Source organism: Leuresthes tenuis, unplaced genomic scaffold (assembly GCF_036924035.1).
Source record: "Leuresthes tenuis unplaced genomic scaffold, fLeuTen1.0.hap1 SCAF_17, whole genome shotgun sequence".
NCBI classification, from domain to species: Eukaryota; Metazoa; Chordata; class Actinopteri; order Atheriniformes; family Atherinopsidae; genus Leuresthes; species Leuresthes tenuis.
In genome coordinates this window covers 19,504,414-19,523,365 of record NW_027325371.1, presented here as the reverse complement: position 1 = coordinate 19,523,365, position 18,952 = coordinate 19,504,414, and the positions used below count along the sequence as shown (strand labels likewise).

General features: G+C 42.1%; 1 protein-coding gene across 2 annotated transcripts in view; it reads right to left on the bottom strand.

Moving 5' to 3' along the window:
- The window catches only part of LOC140273640 (myosin-10), a 52,809-nt gene that overhangs the window by 25,596 nt on the left and 8,261 nt on the right, over window positions 1-18,952 (bottom strand). For both annotated transcript variants that reach the window (XM_072369262.1, XM_072369263.1), the window contains exons 3-5: window positions 18,716-18,872; window positions 2,198-2,225; window positions 328-430 (exon numbers count right to left, since the gene is read on the bottom strand). In XM_072369262.1, the coding sequence (XP_072225363.1) occupies window positions 328-430; window positions 2,198-2,225; window positions 18,716-18,872 (288 nt within the window). The remainder of the gene's footprint in view (window positions 1-327; window positions 431-2,197; window positions 2,226-18,715; window positions 18,873-18,952) is intronic.

The window sequence follows — 18,952 nt, the reverse complement described above, 5'->3', positions numbered from 1 at the left end:
TTAACTACAACACAGTCAACATTACAGCTGATGAAAGAACTAGTTTGGGATTTTGGGAAAAAAGCTTGTTAGACTCTCATTTCTCTGTTCTGTCCTAGGCTAGGCTAATTGGCCGCTGGCTTAAATGAAATCTATCAATCATTTACAGCATTAAAGTCATTCACAAATAGAGGATTCACTTCTTCTTTTGAAGTGAAATAATGGACTATTGTACAAAAATAGTTCAAATGTGATGACTTTTTAAGGAGAGAAGGAAAGGACAAGAAATTGTAGAGGCCCAGGCTTGGCATGGGACAGAGTTAGGGAAACGTAAGCAGTGGGGCTCACAGGAATGTTGTGGTCTTTGCGTCCTTTGTGTGAGGAGGCAACGTGGGCCAGGTACTGGATGACCTTCTTCGTGTTCTCAGTCTTGCCAGCTCCTGATTCACCTCTGCAAACAAAGAGTGTAGACAAGAACATGAGCAGGGTGTGGAAAAAAAAAAGGTTTTGTTGCTAACATGAATTACAGGCCACATTACGAGAGATCATCTGTGTAATTCGTCCAGTTTTGCAAGGTACAGACAAAACTCTGTATAACCATAACCATAATAACTCTCACTCATGATTGCTGTGGTTGAGAGAAATTGGATGGAAACCAAAGACACCATGAGTAGAGACAAAAGATGGGGGGGGCGCGACTATCAGGCTATCTGTTGTTGTTTTTTTTTTCACGATTATCCATTTGTTTGTTTCACTGGAGAATGCTGTGGTCTGGTGACCAACGCTTAAAGTTTCCAGGGCCCTGCTTTAGGGCTCTCTAATGATAGCTGTGTTCAGGCAGGGCCATCCACAGTTCCCACAGTCAGGTCCCAGAGCCCAGAAAGAATAGGCCAACAGCAAAACCAGCCCATTGACACCACATCTAGCTACATACCAGTGGTTTTAATCTAGCTGGTTATTAGCGCCGCTGCACATAGTACAGAGCAGTTTTAGATTCTGCTCCAGGATCTGAGGGGCGAGTCCTCGAATGCAGAGTTTGAGCTAAGAAATATAGGTCAAACTATGGAACAGGTCTTCCTTTGGCTTGATGTCCTTATGTTTTTTTTTTTCTTTTCAGCAGAATCGAAAAATACGTTTGATGGTAACCATTCAGAAAGTTTCTCAGATCTTTTCTCAAACATACCAAAAACTTATGGCTAAAATATATATTTGCTATAGGACATTTCTCTTTGGAATATCCTCCCGCCCGAGTGAGAGATTCTTCAAATTCTCAGTCTTCTGGGCAGCTACATGTTATATATTTTGCATGTTACATGCTACATGTTATGTTCACTGCCCAATGGCTTCTTTTCGGTGTGTTTCTCTTTCTTTTCGGGGGGGGGGGGGTATCTATGCAGCAGTGACTGCAAACACCCCCTTCACAGCTATGGCACAGGTTTTTCTACTAGATTATTTAACAGTAAATACAAAAATAAAATACTTTTAAACTAGGTTGAGTTAGACCTGTGCATATATAGGCCACAAGCTGGCATGTGGCTCACATCTGCTTTAGTCCAGAAATAATCCCGTTTGGACGGAGAGTAGCAGCTTCTCTAAACAATCGAGCACCTGAGCACCTTAATCAAGCAATAAAACTGTTTCTCTGCCACCAACAGGGGGTGTAATTTCTAGAATTTGAGACAGATTACGCAACATGTCTGTGCACTGGCAGCCTCAAACCCATGTCATGCTGGAAGAGAGTGGCGCTTAATTAGTCTCCGCCATAGAGGATGGCAGGCCACCAAACCACACTCATAACTTCCTCAGTGTTGGAGCTGCTGTACAGCCCAGCATCCGCAAAAAGCTATTTGAAACCAGTCTTTAAATAAATACAGCAGGACGACGGGAGGTGGTCATCCGACTAAGGACCAGAGCAGCATGGAGGGAGATGGAAAAATGCTTAGTTTCACAGAGATAAAAGAAGGAGGGAAACCACATTTAAAAGAAGTCAAGGAACGAATATCTTTATTAAGTGCTCTTATTATAACTGTTACACATACAGCATCAGCAATTCAAGGACAAGAAAGACTCTTACACAGGCCTATTAAACTGGGATGATTTATAACAGTTTAATTTACCAGCCCAGTGAGCTGCAATGTGACCAAAACCACTTAAGATACGTACACTTCAAGAGCAGAGGAGAAGAGGAATTAGGAGAGTTAAGAGTTACAGTACTTACGTGCAAAGGATTGATTGGTCCTCACGATCTGTTCAGAGAAAACAGAAAAACAGTCAGCATATTCAGATTACAGAGATGACCTTCATTGATCAGGCTGTTGGGCCGTAACACAATTAAATACTCCCCAACTTCAGCGGTTCTTCTCACATCACCATGCTAACAACAGACTCCAAATGTCATTTCTACAAGACCAGCCCTGTTAATATGTCGGACTTTCTTAAATATTGCTGCCAGTACACCAACGCCATATTTACTGAGTGTGTTGAGAGTATATTTTACAGCCATTCCACGGCCTGTGGCATCCCCACTACTCGGCTAAGCCAAGCCATGCAATGCAGTGGCCATAAAGTGACACTCAGTGTAGTAACCAAAGCTCCGACACCTTTCATCACTGAGGAGTTCAGTCCAAGTCAGGATGACAGGCTTAGCGCCGCCCACTGAAGTGTGTGTGTGTGTTAAACACACTTCACAAGAAATGCAGCAGCACAGCTAATTATTCACTTTTTAATTCAATTTTTAAATATTTCAGTTGAGTTTTCCATACACCATTTGCAGCAGCAGGGGCAGATCCCACTGAGTTGCTGAAACTTTGGCCTGCGTGACTTAAATTTAAAATACAAAAAATTAAAAAAACTAAATATAACGCGAGAGGAGCCATCTGATAAACCATCTCGTAGTAGCTGTTTGCCATGACTGCAACCTGAAGTCATGCCCTGAAACTGAAAAACATCTTCTGTTTGAAGAACGAAGCCTGACGTCATGACATTTTTCTCTGGTAGATACACTGAAATGACCTCATCTTGTGTGAACGACAAAGGCCTGTAGCTAAAAACGTGTTGAGTATAAAGCATGGACACCTTCAGGGTGACACATTGTGGACATCAGCACACCTGTGCAGACGAGCTTTGAGTTGAGGTCTGAACTTCCTCTCAGAGATACAGTGACCTGTCTAATTTCCGTGCCATAGAGATGAAGGGTTCAGCCAAAGGGCTTCCCGCTGAAACGTACTCGTGCCGGGATGATGTGTGTCAGTTTTCACAGATGGCTCACACAGCCCTCAAGGTGTTATCTTTCACCAAGGAAATTACCATTTGTCCGTGCATGAAAGCGTGAACTTCCTTTAAGTGTCAAAAAACGGTGGCAAGTCCTCATTTTAAGAGCAGTGAATGCAAATAAGGGACGAGGTCAATGTGAATAAAAATGCAGAAATATAATGGCGCTAAGCATATGGACACCTGTGCTGGATGACAGATATTTTAACAGCGTGAATGATGACTGAGCTGCTCATTTCATATGTTGTGATCTCCCTTGACGATGAGGCACCCTTTAAAGCTTGGGTTAAAGTCTGATTACTCTTCCTGTTCATGTTTTACAGCCAGTTCTTCGTAGGCCTGATGCTTATCAGATGTATCTATGATTGATTTCCACATTACCACAAGTCCCTCTGGACAAAGGCACCGTGGAGCACTGTGTAATCCACCATGAATATCAAACCAAACACACAGTCGCGACAGAATTTTGCCATCAGTTCAGCTTTACATAATCAGAGGAATATTTTTGAAGAGTGACCTCATGCTTCTAGTATTCTAGTAGCACCTGTTTGGAATCTTCAAAGGAAGAGAAAAAAAATCTGGGACAAATTGAAACATTGTATTCCGGGTTAAAAGCCTTAGAACGACTGCATACAAATACAGTCTGTAATACACAACATGTGAGAGATGATTATTTCCAAAAAACAACAAAAAAAACCCTCCAAGACTCTGAAACTATATTTAGATCAATCTGGCGGCAGCTGTCGCCCCTTTGAAATGGCGGAGCCGTACAGTGACTCAACAGACAAAAAATACAACAATGTGTCAGACTTTGTCAATGCATTCCTGTAAGAATGTGCCATCAGAGAGGTGCTTCTCTTTCAAAAGCCTAATTTATAAGAAATTCTAGAGTTTTTTTCTGGACAGTCACACCATAATCTTCTGTTTAGCACAGTTTTAGCATGGCAATGTGATGGGTAAAAAAAGAGAAGCTCAACGAGGCAAAGTCTCACAGAAATAAAGATGTACAACTACAGAAGTACTGTACAGAAGTACAACTACATAAGATGGGAGCAAAGAGCCCCCCCCAACTAAAAGCAAAAAACAGGCATGACTCTAACATGGAAATCACTGCATGGGCCCAGGAACACTTCCAGAAATAAGTGTCTGAGAACACAGTTCACCGTGCCACCCACAAGTGCAGGTTGAAGTTCTATCATGCGAAGAAGAAGCCACATGTGAACATGAACACACAACATCCAAAAGCACTGCTGTCTTTTCTGGGCAAAAGCTCATTTCCAATTGACTGAGGCAAAGTGGAAAACTGTTCTGTGGTCAGATTAATCAAAATTTGAAATACTTTTTGGAAATTATGAACGCCACATTCTCTGGGCTGAAGAGAAGAGGGATCATCCGACACGCTATCAGCACTGTTCAAAAGCCTGCATCTCTGATGGTTTGGGGGTGCATTAGTGCCTGTGGACGTGGCAACACACGCAAACACATCTGGAAAGACATCATCAATGCTGAAAGGTATGTATAGCTTTTGGAGCAACATCTGCTCCAAGGCAGATGTCTTTTTAAGGGAAAGCCTTGCATATTTCAGCAGGACAATGCTACATCACATACTGCATCTGTTAAAACAGCATGGCTCCATAGTAGTAGAGTCATGGTGCTAGACTGGCCCACCCACAGTTCAGACCTTTCACCAACTGAAAACATCTGGACCAAAATTAAATGCAAAATATGACAAAGAAGACCCAGGTCTGTTGAGCAGCTAGAATCCTATATCAGATAATAATGGGACGACATTCCTTCTCCCAAAGGTCCAACATCTGGTCTCCTCAATACCCAGATGTTTGCAGACTGTTGTTGAACGAAGAGGGGAAAACATGGCCTCGTCCTACCTATTTTGAGACACTTCAAACTAAAGATTAGCAAATATTTTTCAAGAAACAGTACAATGTCTCACTTTCAACATTTGATATGTTCAACTGTGACTAAAATCTTGGTGTATAAGGTTTAAAAAATATCGCTCTCCCAAATGCTTTTTGTAATTGGGCCTGGAGTAATTTTCACTCTTTTCTTAAAGTTTTTGAGGTGGATTCGTAAGGTAAAACTTTTTAACATGACTTGAGCTGTTTTAGCATGTAAGTGCGGGCATCCATCAGGTTCGTGCTGCCACTGTCGGTCTCTTGGAAGCTACTGCTTCCTATATCACCACGGCAACTAACTGCTGGGTCATATGCTGGCCCAGCATAGGTGGACCAATCAAACTGAGTGTGCCCTTTCCCTTCCAGTAGCTCATTACTGCCTCCCTAAATCTTCACCCCTTTTGTTTCCCCTTTCCCTCGGCTGTTCTCATTTCCTCCCCCCCCCCCATGCATGGTGAAAGCAGGATAACTCCCACAACAACTTATTCGGGCCTTATAGGAGAGGTGAAATCTGTTTTTTGTCAGCTACAGATGTTTCCAATTTCACCACATCATCATGGCTTTAGTAATTTCCTTGCAACAACTCACAGCCAATAATTTGGGTAATAAAAAGTGAATAACCAAGTTCTAGGTTAGACTGCATCTTAAATAGAAAGCCTTAATATAAATCAAGGTACAAGTCTGAAAAAATCAAGAAAAAGTTTTCAAGCTTTGTGTCTTTTATCATTTCACACAATTATGGGAAAGTGTATTTCCTAGACCATATCGCACTCCATGTTAAAACTCATGCCTGATGGACACCCAATGCCAGTACTCATGCATAAATCTAACCTCAAGCCCCTGTGGTAGATGGTGGGCCTGTTTTGCACAGCAGGATTGACATTTCAGTTGATAATTTATCCCCCCCCGGGATTAAACAAACCCTCATTCTTCAGATTCCAGAGCACCCCCCTACCCGACCCCATCTTTCCACAGAAGCCTCAATCATTACCATAGCCCCCTTTCATCAGCCATATTCAACCCTGAACAGCCTTAGCACCCCTCTTCTGCTTCTAGTCGACTGTAAAATATTTTCTTCTACCTTTCTGCATTGCATAGAGATCCCTCTTCTTATGTGAACTTATGAACAAACAGCCAACAACCTCAAACATTTGGCCATGAGCAATGTAAATCATATATGACTTGGGTTCAATGTGTTAATGCTCTTAATTTGTCGTCTAAAAATGTGAGTCAAAATGGACCATAAGCCAAAGACAAAATTTCTAATTTAAATTTGGGGCTGACAGGGGTCCCTAACCACAGCCACCAAAAACATTCCCCACATCTTCAGCTGAAACCAGACCTTAATGTACAAAAACATTCTTGGGGAAAGGATCATAATTACATCCATTTATTGTCAATGGTCCTCAGCAATGTGGCTGCAGCCCAAAGTCTAGCCCACACACTCTACTCCTCAAAGTTGCAAACTGTTGTTTTTAGCTCTGTGGCTGTGAATCCGCCAGTTATCAGCAATCTAAAGCTACACTAGTTATTTTTCTTTGTCTCACGTTGTGATCACGTGGGACAAAACGGAAAAGTTGAGACCTCTTTACCCCATCTTATACAGCCAAGAAATCAATGACTGCTTCACACACACACACACACACACTTCTAACAACTATTTTGCTAATTAACTAAACAAAATCTCCAACTTCCTTCTCAGGAGTACACAGCTACAAAAACAAAATGAAATGGAGGTTGGCTCAGCGACACGACTTTCGGCCTTTTGGGGCCGTTGCAACTGGATGAACCATGTTTTTTTCCACACTGAAGCTCAAACTCTCACAATTTGCTTCATAAAAGAAGTCGTAAAACGCTACAGCACACAGTGAAAATTCTAGCGCCATGGCAACCACTTCACACACATGAGAAATCCTGAGCGATGGCCAGCTGGCTGCTCACTCATAAACTGTTACATGTTGGAGGATCACCCACACCTATAGACAGACAAACGCGCTCATGGACACATGCACACAGCTCCCTGGCCACAGTAGAATATGATGATTGGATGAGTGCAGGAGTAATATAATAACGGCGCCCTGATTACTCATAAAGGGCTCGAGCAGAGGCAGAACAGGGTCCTGAGCTACTTAAAACCAGAGAAACAAAGCCCCAAGTGTACATGTGTGTTTGTGTGTGTGCTTGTGAGAGAGTGAGCGAGACAGAGCTCATTCAAATTCCCAGACACTGGAAGTAGTTATCTGGAAAGTGTCGTGGACTGTAGATGTTTAAATGTCACATTGAAGCTTCTGGACAACTGTGATAAGATGCAAGAAGCAGACCTCTTAGGAGGAGTAACATGCTGCATCCTCCCACAGAAGCTTTGATTAGTTAAACAAACTCAGACGCTAAGTCTTCCATTATTGCAGTGATGTATACACCTCAGGCGTATGGCAAGAAAACATATCATCAGGATTATCGTTTAAAATCCTGGAAAGCCTCCTCTGACAGAAATGGAAGCGAATACAAGTCTGTGCTGATTCACTCATGACAGCCAATATATCAAATGTGCAGATATCAGATGTTAAGATAAAAAAGGGAACAAATGCAGCTCTGACTCTTGAAGCCAAGTTTCCGCTCAATAGCTAAGCAGATATCAAGCAATCTTCTCAAAAGCCTTAAAAAAGAAACGAGAATCAGACACATTTTAACTGACTGGTTTGAGGTGATGCTGCAGTGTCAGTCGAGGGGGGTGGTAAAGGGTATGTTGCTAGTGGCTGTCATTGGGCAGAAAATTTAACTTTGAGGAGGAGAAAAAAAGGAGGAGAAAGAAATCAACAACAAATACTGCAGTGGACACCCACAAGAGGAAAGTGGAGAAGGCTGTTTTTCTCACTCTACTTTTTCTTTTGAACTCTGTATGTTTATGATGCAAAGACTGTAAAGGCCTGAAATTAACATTTTTTTAAGCAGATTTTTTTAAACCTCAAATATGTAATCATTTTCATCAAATCACATCTTTCCATTAACGTGGTAAGCAACGGCAAAGAACCTAGAATTTACCCTGCATTCCTTCCGAGCACAGCTTTACAAGTATAGAAGTTACTGTGCATGAGCGATAGAGAGAAAATACAGATATAAGAGTGTACATAGGCCACAATTTGGTATTCACCTCTATTTAAGTAATCGTTCCATAAATAAATATGTTAAACACTGACTTTGAGTGTAGGAGGACTGGTCGGGTGCATTGTGAGCAACATTTCAAAAGTAGACCTAAAACAGAAAAAAAGGAGCAGGTCTTAATTCACACGAAACTACTCAGACACTCTCCAGTGTACAGTATACCATATGTGCATTAAGTACCAGCAGTCAGATGCTCATAAACTAGTGTATTCATGGTATCAGCTATGGAAAAAAATGCAGCATGTAAAGATATTCTGGCTCACCTACTGCATGGGGTGCAACAATGTCCACTTGTTAACTTACAGTCTGCTCATCTGCAACCTCAGAGCAACTAAATAGCTGAACCGGATTCACTGTAATGCTGTTGAACCAGCTGTCATTTGGGCAGCCCTACAAACAGAAGGGCAGAAAGTCCCATAGAGATAGCTGGCCATCTGCACCCACCAGTATCTGTGAGTGTGTGTGTGTGTTCTGGAATTTGGATGGCCCTGGTTTCCCTCATTTCCATTACAGGGGCCTCTTGGGTGTGGAACAGGCGTTGTTTTCAACAGTCCGGTGATGAGAAAAAAGCATTAAAGAGAAATGGGGGGGGGGGGGTTGTAGTTGTTTTTAAGGTAAATATGTTAAATGATTCATCAACAGTACCTTCTGTGCCAAATAGTAACTAAATGTCTGGACCAACGACAGTAGGATAGCTTGAGTGTAACATTAATTTCACACCATCTACATATGAACAAATGTGCGGTAAGACTGCTGTAAATCCCAAGAGAGCAGAGAGTGTGATCAGGCAGTGATAGCAGAATAAAAAGGTGGAAATGGACAAAGCAGTGGGGAAGACGTCAGACTGGTACATTTGAGTCACGATTTAAAGAAGAAAAACAGTACCGAAATAGGAGATTTCCAGCTATACACACTGTTAAGTCACCCACTGACATGCTTGCAGATTAAACCTTTAGGGATGTTCCAGTGCTTCTGATTCAGTTGCGGGATAGAGATGACAGTTGGCAGCTGAGATCACAGACAGAAATAGATTGTCAGAACGGGTCATGGAATGTCCCCACCCTCTCGGAAATGACAGCAGAGTTGGAGGGACCACCTGGGAGACAGTGCGAGGGTGAAGACACACACACAGACACACACCAACACACAAAAGCAGGGAAGAAGCTTTCATCGGAATTTACACCTTGAGCTTCCTCTTGTGACACCTGTTTTTTTTCTAGTTCCTTTCAGACCAAGCTAAACTTTTTTCTGCAAATGTATAAAATGTGCTTCTTTCTGACAGGTTTGCCTCGATTGCAGTAAAAAGTCTACGAGGAAACACAAGATGAGGGACGTGTATGGTCTACAACAGCTTCACTGCTTCTTAAACAGCATCTGTATTAACCACCAGGATGTCCCCGAACCCAATATCTTTAAGGCAGACTGAAAGTCTTTAGTGAGCAAAGGTGAAATCAGAGAAAAGCGTTTGATGATATAAGTAAGAGACTGCACCGGTTATGAAGCTGCTGCTTTAGGAAGGCAACAGGATGTCTTCAGAAAGAAAGGAATTCATCCATACTGTGGATGAGATTCTAATATACAATGACCACTTAAATGTATTCCCTCTAAGTTGGTAGCAATAAAAATCCATTCAACCAATTATTATTTTATTGACGATTTGGTTGGCTCTCGTTGCCTTTATTTCAAGTAAATGAAAACGGAAAACAAGGAGGGACAACACGCAGCAAAGCGCCACAATCCTGAACTCGAACCAGGACCTGACTGATTATTCATAGAAAATGTCAAAGCAGGTATATTGAACTTGACATACGCGTAAAGAGGTGTGGATTACATTACCAGGCATGAACACAGTGTGATTTCATACCAAGAGACAAGAAAAACAAACTGAGCACATATGAAAACCTGACATGGGCTCTGAACCTTCTCAAAAAATACAACTCAAAAAAGTTTACAATACATCTGGTCAGCTGTGTCCTCTGTGTTTAAGTCATTTACTCAGGTCCATGTACTGTCTGCTAGGGTCTGACATGCTGAGCTGTACTCCACAGAGGGCATTGAGAAAGGCTTGTGGAGTCTCTCCCGTTTCAAGTCCCACAAAGTACATTTTTCAAATGCTTCTCATGCAGAGGTGAAATGAGAAAAGTCTGGAAGGGGGGACGGGGGAGAGGGGAGACAAGACAGATAGAGTGAGTGCAAGAGAGTGGTGTAGGAGGCCACGTGTGGACGAGTGAGCTAAACATCCTTGGGCTTTTTGGAGGATTCTTTGAAATAAAACATTTCCATTTCCCCGCACCGACTGTATTTGATATCTGTTGCTGTGAGCCAACTTTATGGCTGCAAAGCAAAGCGACAACGCATGTGAGGCAATGGTGGAATGGAAGTTAAAGGCAAGTAATAAACTGGTTTTCCTCCTAAACATCGGGCCACAGTGAACGCAGTGTGAAACACAAAGCTTGACTTTCTTTACAACATATTCCCCTCATGAACTGCGTGGCCGTCTCATGTTGGCAGGAGTAAATCTTTGGCTCTTTTCAACACAAAATGTTATCGTCTCGTTGTCATCGGAAATATTTTGTTTTGAAAAATTAAAAAATTAAGGTTTAAGGGTTTAAGCTTGTGGCCATTATCCTCGTAAGTCATACACAGACTAAATAGAGTCAATGTGGAGTACTACAAGTAGAGGACAGAGTGATGGCAACACTGAAACATAATCTACTTTTTTGGTTCACTGAGCACAGTGGTCATGCCCGACAAAGTACCAGCAGTGTCAAAATAGCAGAAACACATACTTGTGTTCTCATTCCCCACAATAGTCCACGAGGGTGGAGTCTATTCTCTGCTGCTGATATACTCTGTCACTATTCATGGCATCATGTATTAGCCTGGACACACTGATCACCGAGTGATCACTTAATAAGGAGAATTTTTTTCAAAGGACCAAAGGCAGTTAAATAAGTTATCTGTTTTTACATGATATAGTTGTTCATAGTTTTTACTTGTGGTGCATGAATCTGGATTTTAGCGTCTCTTCATGTTCGCCAACATACAACAGAAGCAAAGAAATAAAGCTGTAGAAGAGTGAAATATCTGAATATGTCACTCCAGACTCAAGCCTTTCCCGTGTAGCATCCTGGACAGCTGCTTCACTGCTTGCTGATGTCACAGCTCATCATGTCCAGCCACTGTCTTTGCCTGTCACTGTCAGAATGATTTATCTCCTCAGGGTACCATGGAGCTATAATAGACGCTGTTGCTGCTTCTCCAGCACAAAGCTTTCTTCCAGATATACTAAAAAACAGTGGATGTCTTGAGCGGCAGTTTGAACAGTAGGCTTAATAGGTGCCCAGCTTTGTTTACGCTGACAGAGATGCATGTGCTCTTATAGGAGAGTAAAATTAGCCTTGTGCTGCTGGGTGTTGCCTTTACCCCAATGAAAGGGGAGAGAAAGCTGTTGCAGGAGATATGGCAGAAAGTATTTGGCAATGTAATCGATTGCAGATGGCAGCCGTCGGCTGACTTGTTTGGTCCACAGTGGTTCTTTGTGATGGCTAGGCCTGCCATAATCCAACAGGACAAGGCGGTTTTCCTGTGTGTGTGTGACTGTGTGAGTGTTGTTCTGGCACCTCTCACAGTGCTAAGCTCTGAAGCCCCACAGGAATTCCAGACACACAGGGGCAGCAGGGGCTCGGCGATACTACGTGACAGGGTATGACTGAATCTGATGAAAATGACCAATGATGAATCCTGTGGCGCGTCGAGCTTTGTAACTGAGGCAGTGACGAGTAGCGGTGAAGCTAAAACTCAAAAACATATGTAAAGGGTAACTCTGCCTAAAAAAAACATGAAGCAATGATATATTCACTTTAAAGATGAATTAATGTGCAGATGCGATCAGCGCACTGATGAACACACTGACAGAGTGGATGAAGCGGTCAGCTTGCTGCCTTCCTTACTGGCCTTCATTGGGTTGGAGGTTTACGGGTGTCAGTGAGAGGCCAGTGACAGCAGCAGACAGGTAATCCTATCTGCTGCGCCGAGGCTTCTGGCACCCCTGCTATGTGTTTATCATGACTACACTATCCAAGAACGAGATCAATACATGACAGTGACTCCACTTTAAATCATGTTCTCACGACGCACCTACCCCCATAGGTCAGAATTTGGGTTTATGGTGTCACTGCTGTGACCAGTGAGTACGCGTTTATAACCGAACGCAATGGTCCAACATCCTGTATCCGACAGGCTGAGCTAACATAGATGATATCCATATCTGATTTCTGATGAGACTCTGCCTGTAGTTTGTAAAAGTTTCAAGGAAAGAAAAGGGTAAAGGAGCCAAGTTTGAGGTATTTCCATCAAACATCTCGAGCATCTGCATGATGAGTGACACAAAAGAACAAAGTCGAAGGGTGGACTGTTATCATAAATCAGAACTGCAGTGTAACCCCCTAAAGAGAAATATGATGTTTATCCTGTCTGAACTCCACAGCTGCCTGTCATTAAAGGTGCATCTGCTTATGCATTTCTGCGTTGAACACGATTCCTCATTGGTCTGAAAGATATATCCTGAACGTATAAGTACAGATAGTATGGCAGAAAGTCCCTGACACACAAAGACGAGGAAACACACACACACACACACCTGTCTTGTCACTCAGACCCTGGGTGCGGCCTTGACCAGCCCTACTGTCCAGCCCTTACTGTCCCAATATGCGGCCTCATTTTCCTGGGAAGAACTCTGTTGCTCCAGGCCTCCATATCTGCACCCTCACACACACACACACACACACACACCCAGCCCCCTTCAGAATGCACAAAGCCCCCATTGTGAGGTACAATACTGTCCGCCCCCTCTGCCTTTCCCCTGTACCCTCTACTCTCTTTCCCCCATAAACTCTTTCCCTTCTGCACCCTCTTGCTCTTGCCGGTCTCCCTCATTCTCAGATTTTCAGATTTCTTCTCATTCCTTAGATCTTCATTCTTAAATATTTGCTCCCACTCCTGTTGATGTCTGTGGGGGTCTTGTGTCTTCCCTTTTTTCCCTAAAAGCTCAACCCTTTCCCAATATCCCCTTGAAAAAAGAAGCCTTCATATTACATTTTCTCTCCCCCTGCCTTTCCCTGCATAGCTGTCCCTTTCAAAGGCATTTTCCAGTCCCCTGACTGTTCTGTTGCCTCCTACAACCCCAGATCAGAACTATTACATTTCCTTAAACATTAAATAATTTAAGATATTTGACATTTTGCCTGATAAGCTTCATGCCATATCTTAATATCCACCCATTTCTGCCTGGAACACATTCCAAAATAAGTAAAGCTTTTACCACTTTGCAATATTGCCATTCCTACTTACAGCACTTGTTCTGATGATGTTCTGACACTGAGGATGCCAAGCAATGGATTGTTTAAGATGTTATTCTGTCCCATTCTTCTCAGAAACACATCTGGAGGGTTGCAACAGCATGGGGGGGGGGGGGGGGGGGTTCTCCACACATTCTCTATTGGGGACAGGTCAAGGCAGCAGGCAGGCTAGTCTGTAATATGTAATATTTCTAGAATGTGGTCTTTTTGGAAAACACAGGGGACATTCCTGGAAAACATGTGATCTTGAAGGCAAGACATGTCATAAATTCTTAATATACTTTTCTGCATTAGTGCTTCCACCACAGAAGTGAAAATGAGCTTTGCCAAGAGCACTGACACCCCATGCCATCACGGAGCCTGGCCTTCGACCCTGTATGAACTTGATAACAGTCTGGATGGTTCTTTTGGTCCTTGGTCCGGTGCACACGGCGTCCAATTCTTACAAAATGGATCTTGAATAGTGTGTGACTACAATACACGTTTCCACTATGTGATGGTCCATCATCTGTCCCATTGAAGATCCAAGGATGCCTCACAGCCAAGAGACGTCAACACTGCCTCTGGACAAGGTTAACATAAGGCTCTTTTTTTGGGACAGTAAAGTGTTTAGTGGCATCTATGTATGTAACTCTGTATTGTCGTGGTCGTAGACAAAGGTTTCCCTCAGTGATATCTTGCCCATATGGTTACATGAACTATTGATGAATGATGGTTGTTGATGCAGTGCCGTCTGAGGGATCAGATATCACAGGTGTGTAGCTCAGGCTTGCGCCCTTTATGAACTGAAATTCCTCCAGACTGAATTGTTATCGTGCATTGTAAAAGGAAAAATGTGCTTATCTCTTCCAATCTTGATTTGAGGAACATTTTTAGCTCTAAACTGCTTCAACTTCTTTTTTAGGAATATGGCCTGAAAGGCCTGAAATGCATATTAACAAATATGCATTTCATATATTATATTGTATTGTATTGTATTGTATTGTATGATATGTTATGATATGATATGATATGATATGATATGATATGATATGATATGATATGATATGATATTAACAAAGAAATAAAGTTGAGGAGACACGTTAAATCTTTAAAACAGCTTAATGCTGGGTGCAATGAAACAAAAGTCCATGTAAATGTGTGACTGAGTGTGTGGGAGAACTCTAAACATAAAATTGTACTGAGTGCAGCCCATTTACTATGTTCACCTTGTAATAACATAGGATTTTGAGGAGGATTATTATTAGGATAATTACATTTGATCCTTATTTCTTTTAGCGAGCAAAGATTTGCGACCTGAGGGTTTGTCATGAGCAACTTGCACAAGCTAAGAGGAACAGTGATCATGTGTATTTATCATATATTCATATCTGATATTAACATCAGATTTTTGTTTTATCCAGATATAGAGCCCAAATCAATTTAGTCAAGGTAACAGTGTATATGAATAGAAGTTCAAAGCACAAATAAGCTGTGCAGCATCCCAAATAAGTTAGTGTGAGCTCATCCTTGTGCTATACACATGATTACACAGAGTTCCCTGTTTTCTGTACGACCCAATGTGTGAGTGCACTTCTGCAGAAATGTCCAAAAGATTCTGTGATCCATGTGCTTCCATGAAAAATAGGTTTGGCTTTGGCTTTCTCTTTGTGTATTCACTGATGAACATATTGTCCCAACAGAGCCATCTGTGTTGCTCAAATTTCTCAGGAGCTGCATAATTTTCTAGGCTGCAGGCTATGTACAGCGATATCCTTTTATGTGAGCACAGTTGGTTTAAGCAGTGCTACCTGTGTTATTTACAATAAAAATACAATGGCTAGCCCCGCTAAGGCCCCTAATGACTAAATGCGATGACAGAAATAAAAAGTAATAACATAATAATGATAATAATAGTGGAAAAAATGAATTCACAAGCACAAATAAAAACATGCAGACACACTAAATCTGTCAGACAGATTAACCATTGCAACTCTGCCCATAACCTGACATGATGGACATTCCACACACTCGTTTTTCTGTGTTTACTAATCAGAGACTACAAGGACTGAAACAAAGCAAAGCGAGCTGCCGTAGAGCTTCCAACAGGGCTGTGGTTTGTATCTTTCATGTTAAGTGAAAGGCAGCCAAAATGTCTTCAAGGACGTGGGGCATTTTCCTCTTCAGTGTCTTCCAAGCCAGAACATTCTGGTTCAAAGAAAGAAAAGGGAAAAAACTGCAAGAAAAGAACTTGAACTCGAGAGTAAAGCAGGGGAAAGAGTGGACATGAGAGAGGCCAGCTGCCCTACTAACAGAGACAATGAAGAAAGCAATTATAAAACAGTAGGCGATCCCAAGTAGTTTGCAATGGCTTCGAAGCGTCAAAGGACACAATCTGAATGAGACAGTGGCCACATTAGACAGATGAATGAGACTCAAACAACACATACAAAAGCACCTCACTGCAGCCAGCTGAAATACAGTCACTCACCAAGTGACACCTCTATTCGAGATACCAGGGGAAGGTTATTTTGGTCTCACACACACAGATACACACATAGGTATCCATGGTGACGCATCCTTTCTCATAGATGTCCAGCAGAGAGTAATTGGCTGCTCAGACAACTATGACAACTTGACAATGACTCAGCTTGTAGAATTTAGCGCAGCATGGTATGGAAAGCAGGGACGGCGGTGACCTCATTTCATTCCACCGGCCGCTTTGACGGGAATGCTGTGAGGGGTCCGAAAGAATGAGCGGGGAAAAGGGGGTCAGAGAGAGAAGAATGGTGGCACAAGAGAGATGTCCCATATACCCAGAACAAACATATTGCTCTGTGATGATAGGAAGGCAGGAGTGTGTGTCCTTTGTGTGTTTGTGGTTCTATCTGCATTCAGAGTGTGGAACACCTGGTAAGGAGAAACAATCTAGGAGAAAATGAGCAGTTATTTCTGTAAATTTGACAATAACAGCATGTAATACACTGTAAAGAGTGTCCAATGAATGTGGACCCAAAGAAGGACTTATGACAAGAAATAAAGTCACAGTTCTGTGGGGTGGGGGGGGGGTCCCCAAAGTCTCATTCTGATTTCCCATTTGTCATTGAATGCAACATGAATGCAAGAGCGATGGGCCAACAGTGATGCCCACGTTTGATGGACAGGTCGACGTGGCTCGCAATGAAATCGTGGCTAAAAGAGAGAGGAGTACCAGCTGCCCGTGGCTGAACTGCAAACGAGGAAAATGTAAATGTTCTGGAATTAAACTAAATTGTTGTGTGTGCTAGTGTTGACTCTCAGTGTGTAGTAATAATGTGCTTAGAGCTTTATTGGGTATCAGCAACCTCAAAAGAGACAGAGCCAGCAGAGGAGACACACCTAAAACCATTCAATGTAAAGAGACTAAGAGTGTAGATCCAGAGTTAAAAAAGAAGCTGTTGTACAGTATCTCTGTGGTAGTTTGGCAAAAGTATATACATATAGAAACAGAGAAACAGAGATATGCATTTAAAAGATGCTATGGGGCAAATCTAACAAATGCTATGAAACAAGTTGTTCTCATTATCATTATCATTTGATACTAAAGGAAACTAAAGGAAAAACTAATACTGTTGCTGTAGTGATAGTGATTACGCACAGCAGACAGGCCAAAGCTGTTTAAACACTGACACATTCTGATAAAGGTTCCGCTTAACAATGCCGTACTTCTATATCAGAGAATCAAAATCATTCAAACACATTCAGGTGTCTTATGGGTCTTTACTTTGTAATCAAGCTCGCACGATGACATTTTTTTTTAATTCGCACTCGTGCAGACAAGTGTGGGCCTAAACAAAAATGCATCCAAACAAGCTGCACAGCTTTTTTTCTAATAAAACGAGCTCTGAGAACATTTTGAGATGTCCTGCCTGCATCGCTGTGGGTGACGGACTCCGGCTCATCCATAAAATGAAAAAGGTTTAAGCATGCAACAGCTTTAGCAGAGAGCCTGAATCGGCTATGTAGTCTGTGTGTGGGATGAAAACAAATCCACAGGATCGCTGCAGCGGGGCCAGTCATTGACAAGCTGAAGACAGACGTTGGTTGAACCTGTTCTCTCACGCTCTGTCTTGGTCTTTCTCTCAGGGCATCAGCTCTCCCCTCTCATACTATAAGAGCTTTGAGACATCCCCTTCACTCCTTCCAGGATGTCACAGTTATCTCTAGTCAAAAAAAGAAGCTGTTTCCTATTTCCACTGATAAATATGCTGTTTTATCTCCAAGTTATAAGATTATTGTAAAAGCTCAACCTGAGACCGAAACATATGGGGCTATATAAATCTAACCAAGTTCAATGAGAATGAAGTGTCAGTATCATCAGTGAGAACTGAAATACTGTCTTAATTTCACATGTGTGCTCTGAAGAAAATCTGCAAAGGTTAAAAACACTAATCAGATCATGGTCTAGATAAATAATTGCACTCAGAGCCAAAGACTTATCTAAGCGGACCACTGACCAGTGTATTTAGAACAAGCTTAGCATTAACAATGCCACTCAACACTTCATTCCTAAAGTATTTGCAGTGGGAACATTTCCGACGAACAGCTTCAGGTCACCATGCAGGTAACCAGTGATAGAGCTGGAAAAGCTGCCAGATAGTTCATCTGATACTCGGCCTCCTTAATGGCAGCTGACTTCTCAGACTTAGTCAGTGATGTCACATCATCTCTCACCTTTAAGACCTTTCTTGCACTTTACACACATTCTTCATGCACTAATCTCCTGTGTCACAAAGCCAACCCTCACGCTGACTGCAAGCGAACTAAACCCCATGTGACGTGAGATCAAAAGCAAATAAATCTGAGAAAAAAGAGATGAACAAGAAAAACAACAAAAAAAACAAGCATGTGACACACATACCTGTTTGTTAATAGAGGGAATGAGGTAATCAATAGCACAAATGTCCCAGTACTCTTAATCATTTGTATCATAATGGGCATAACCCCAACTTGTTCATGAAGACCAGTAATGATAATAAAGCATAATAAATGCATATTAATTGTCAATTTTACCTTGAAGCATACAGCGGTATGCTGACTCAGAGATGGCATAAATGTGTGGAGGCATCTCATGCCTCTTCTTCCCTCTGTACATCTCAATGATGTTCTCTGAATAGATGGGCAGGTTCTTGTAGGGGTTGATGACCACACAGAAAAGGCCAGAGTATGTCTGCAAGTGGAAAAAGATAACAAGCAGGTAAAAGACTGTGAGCAAGGATCCAAATCTCCTTCAAATGAGTTCAAAAGCAG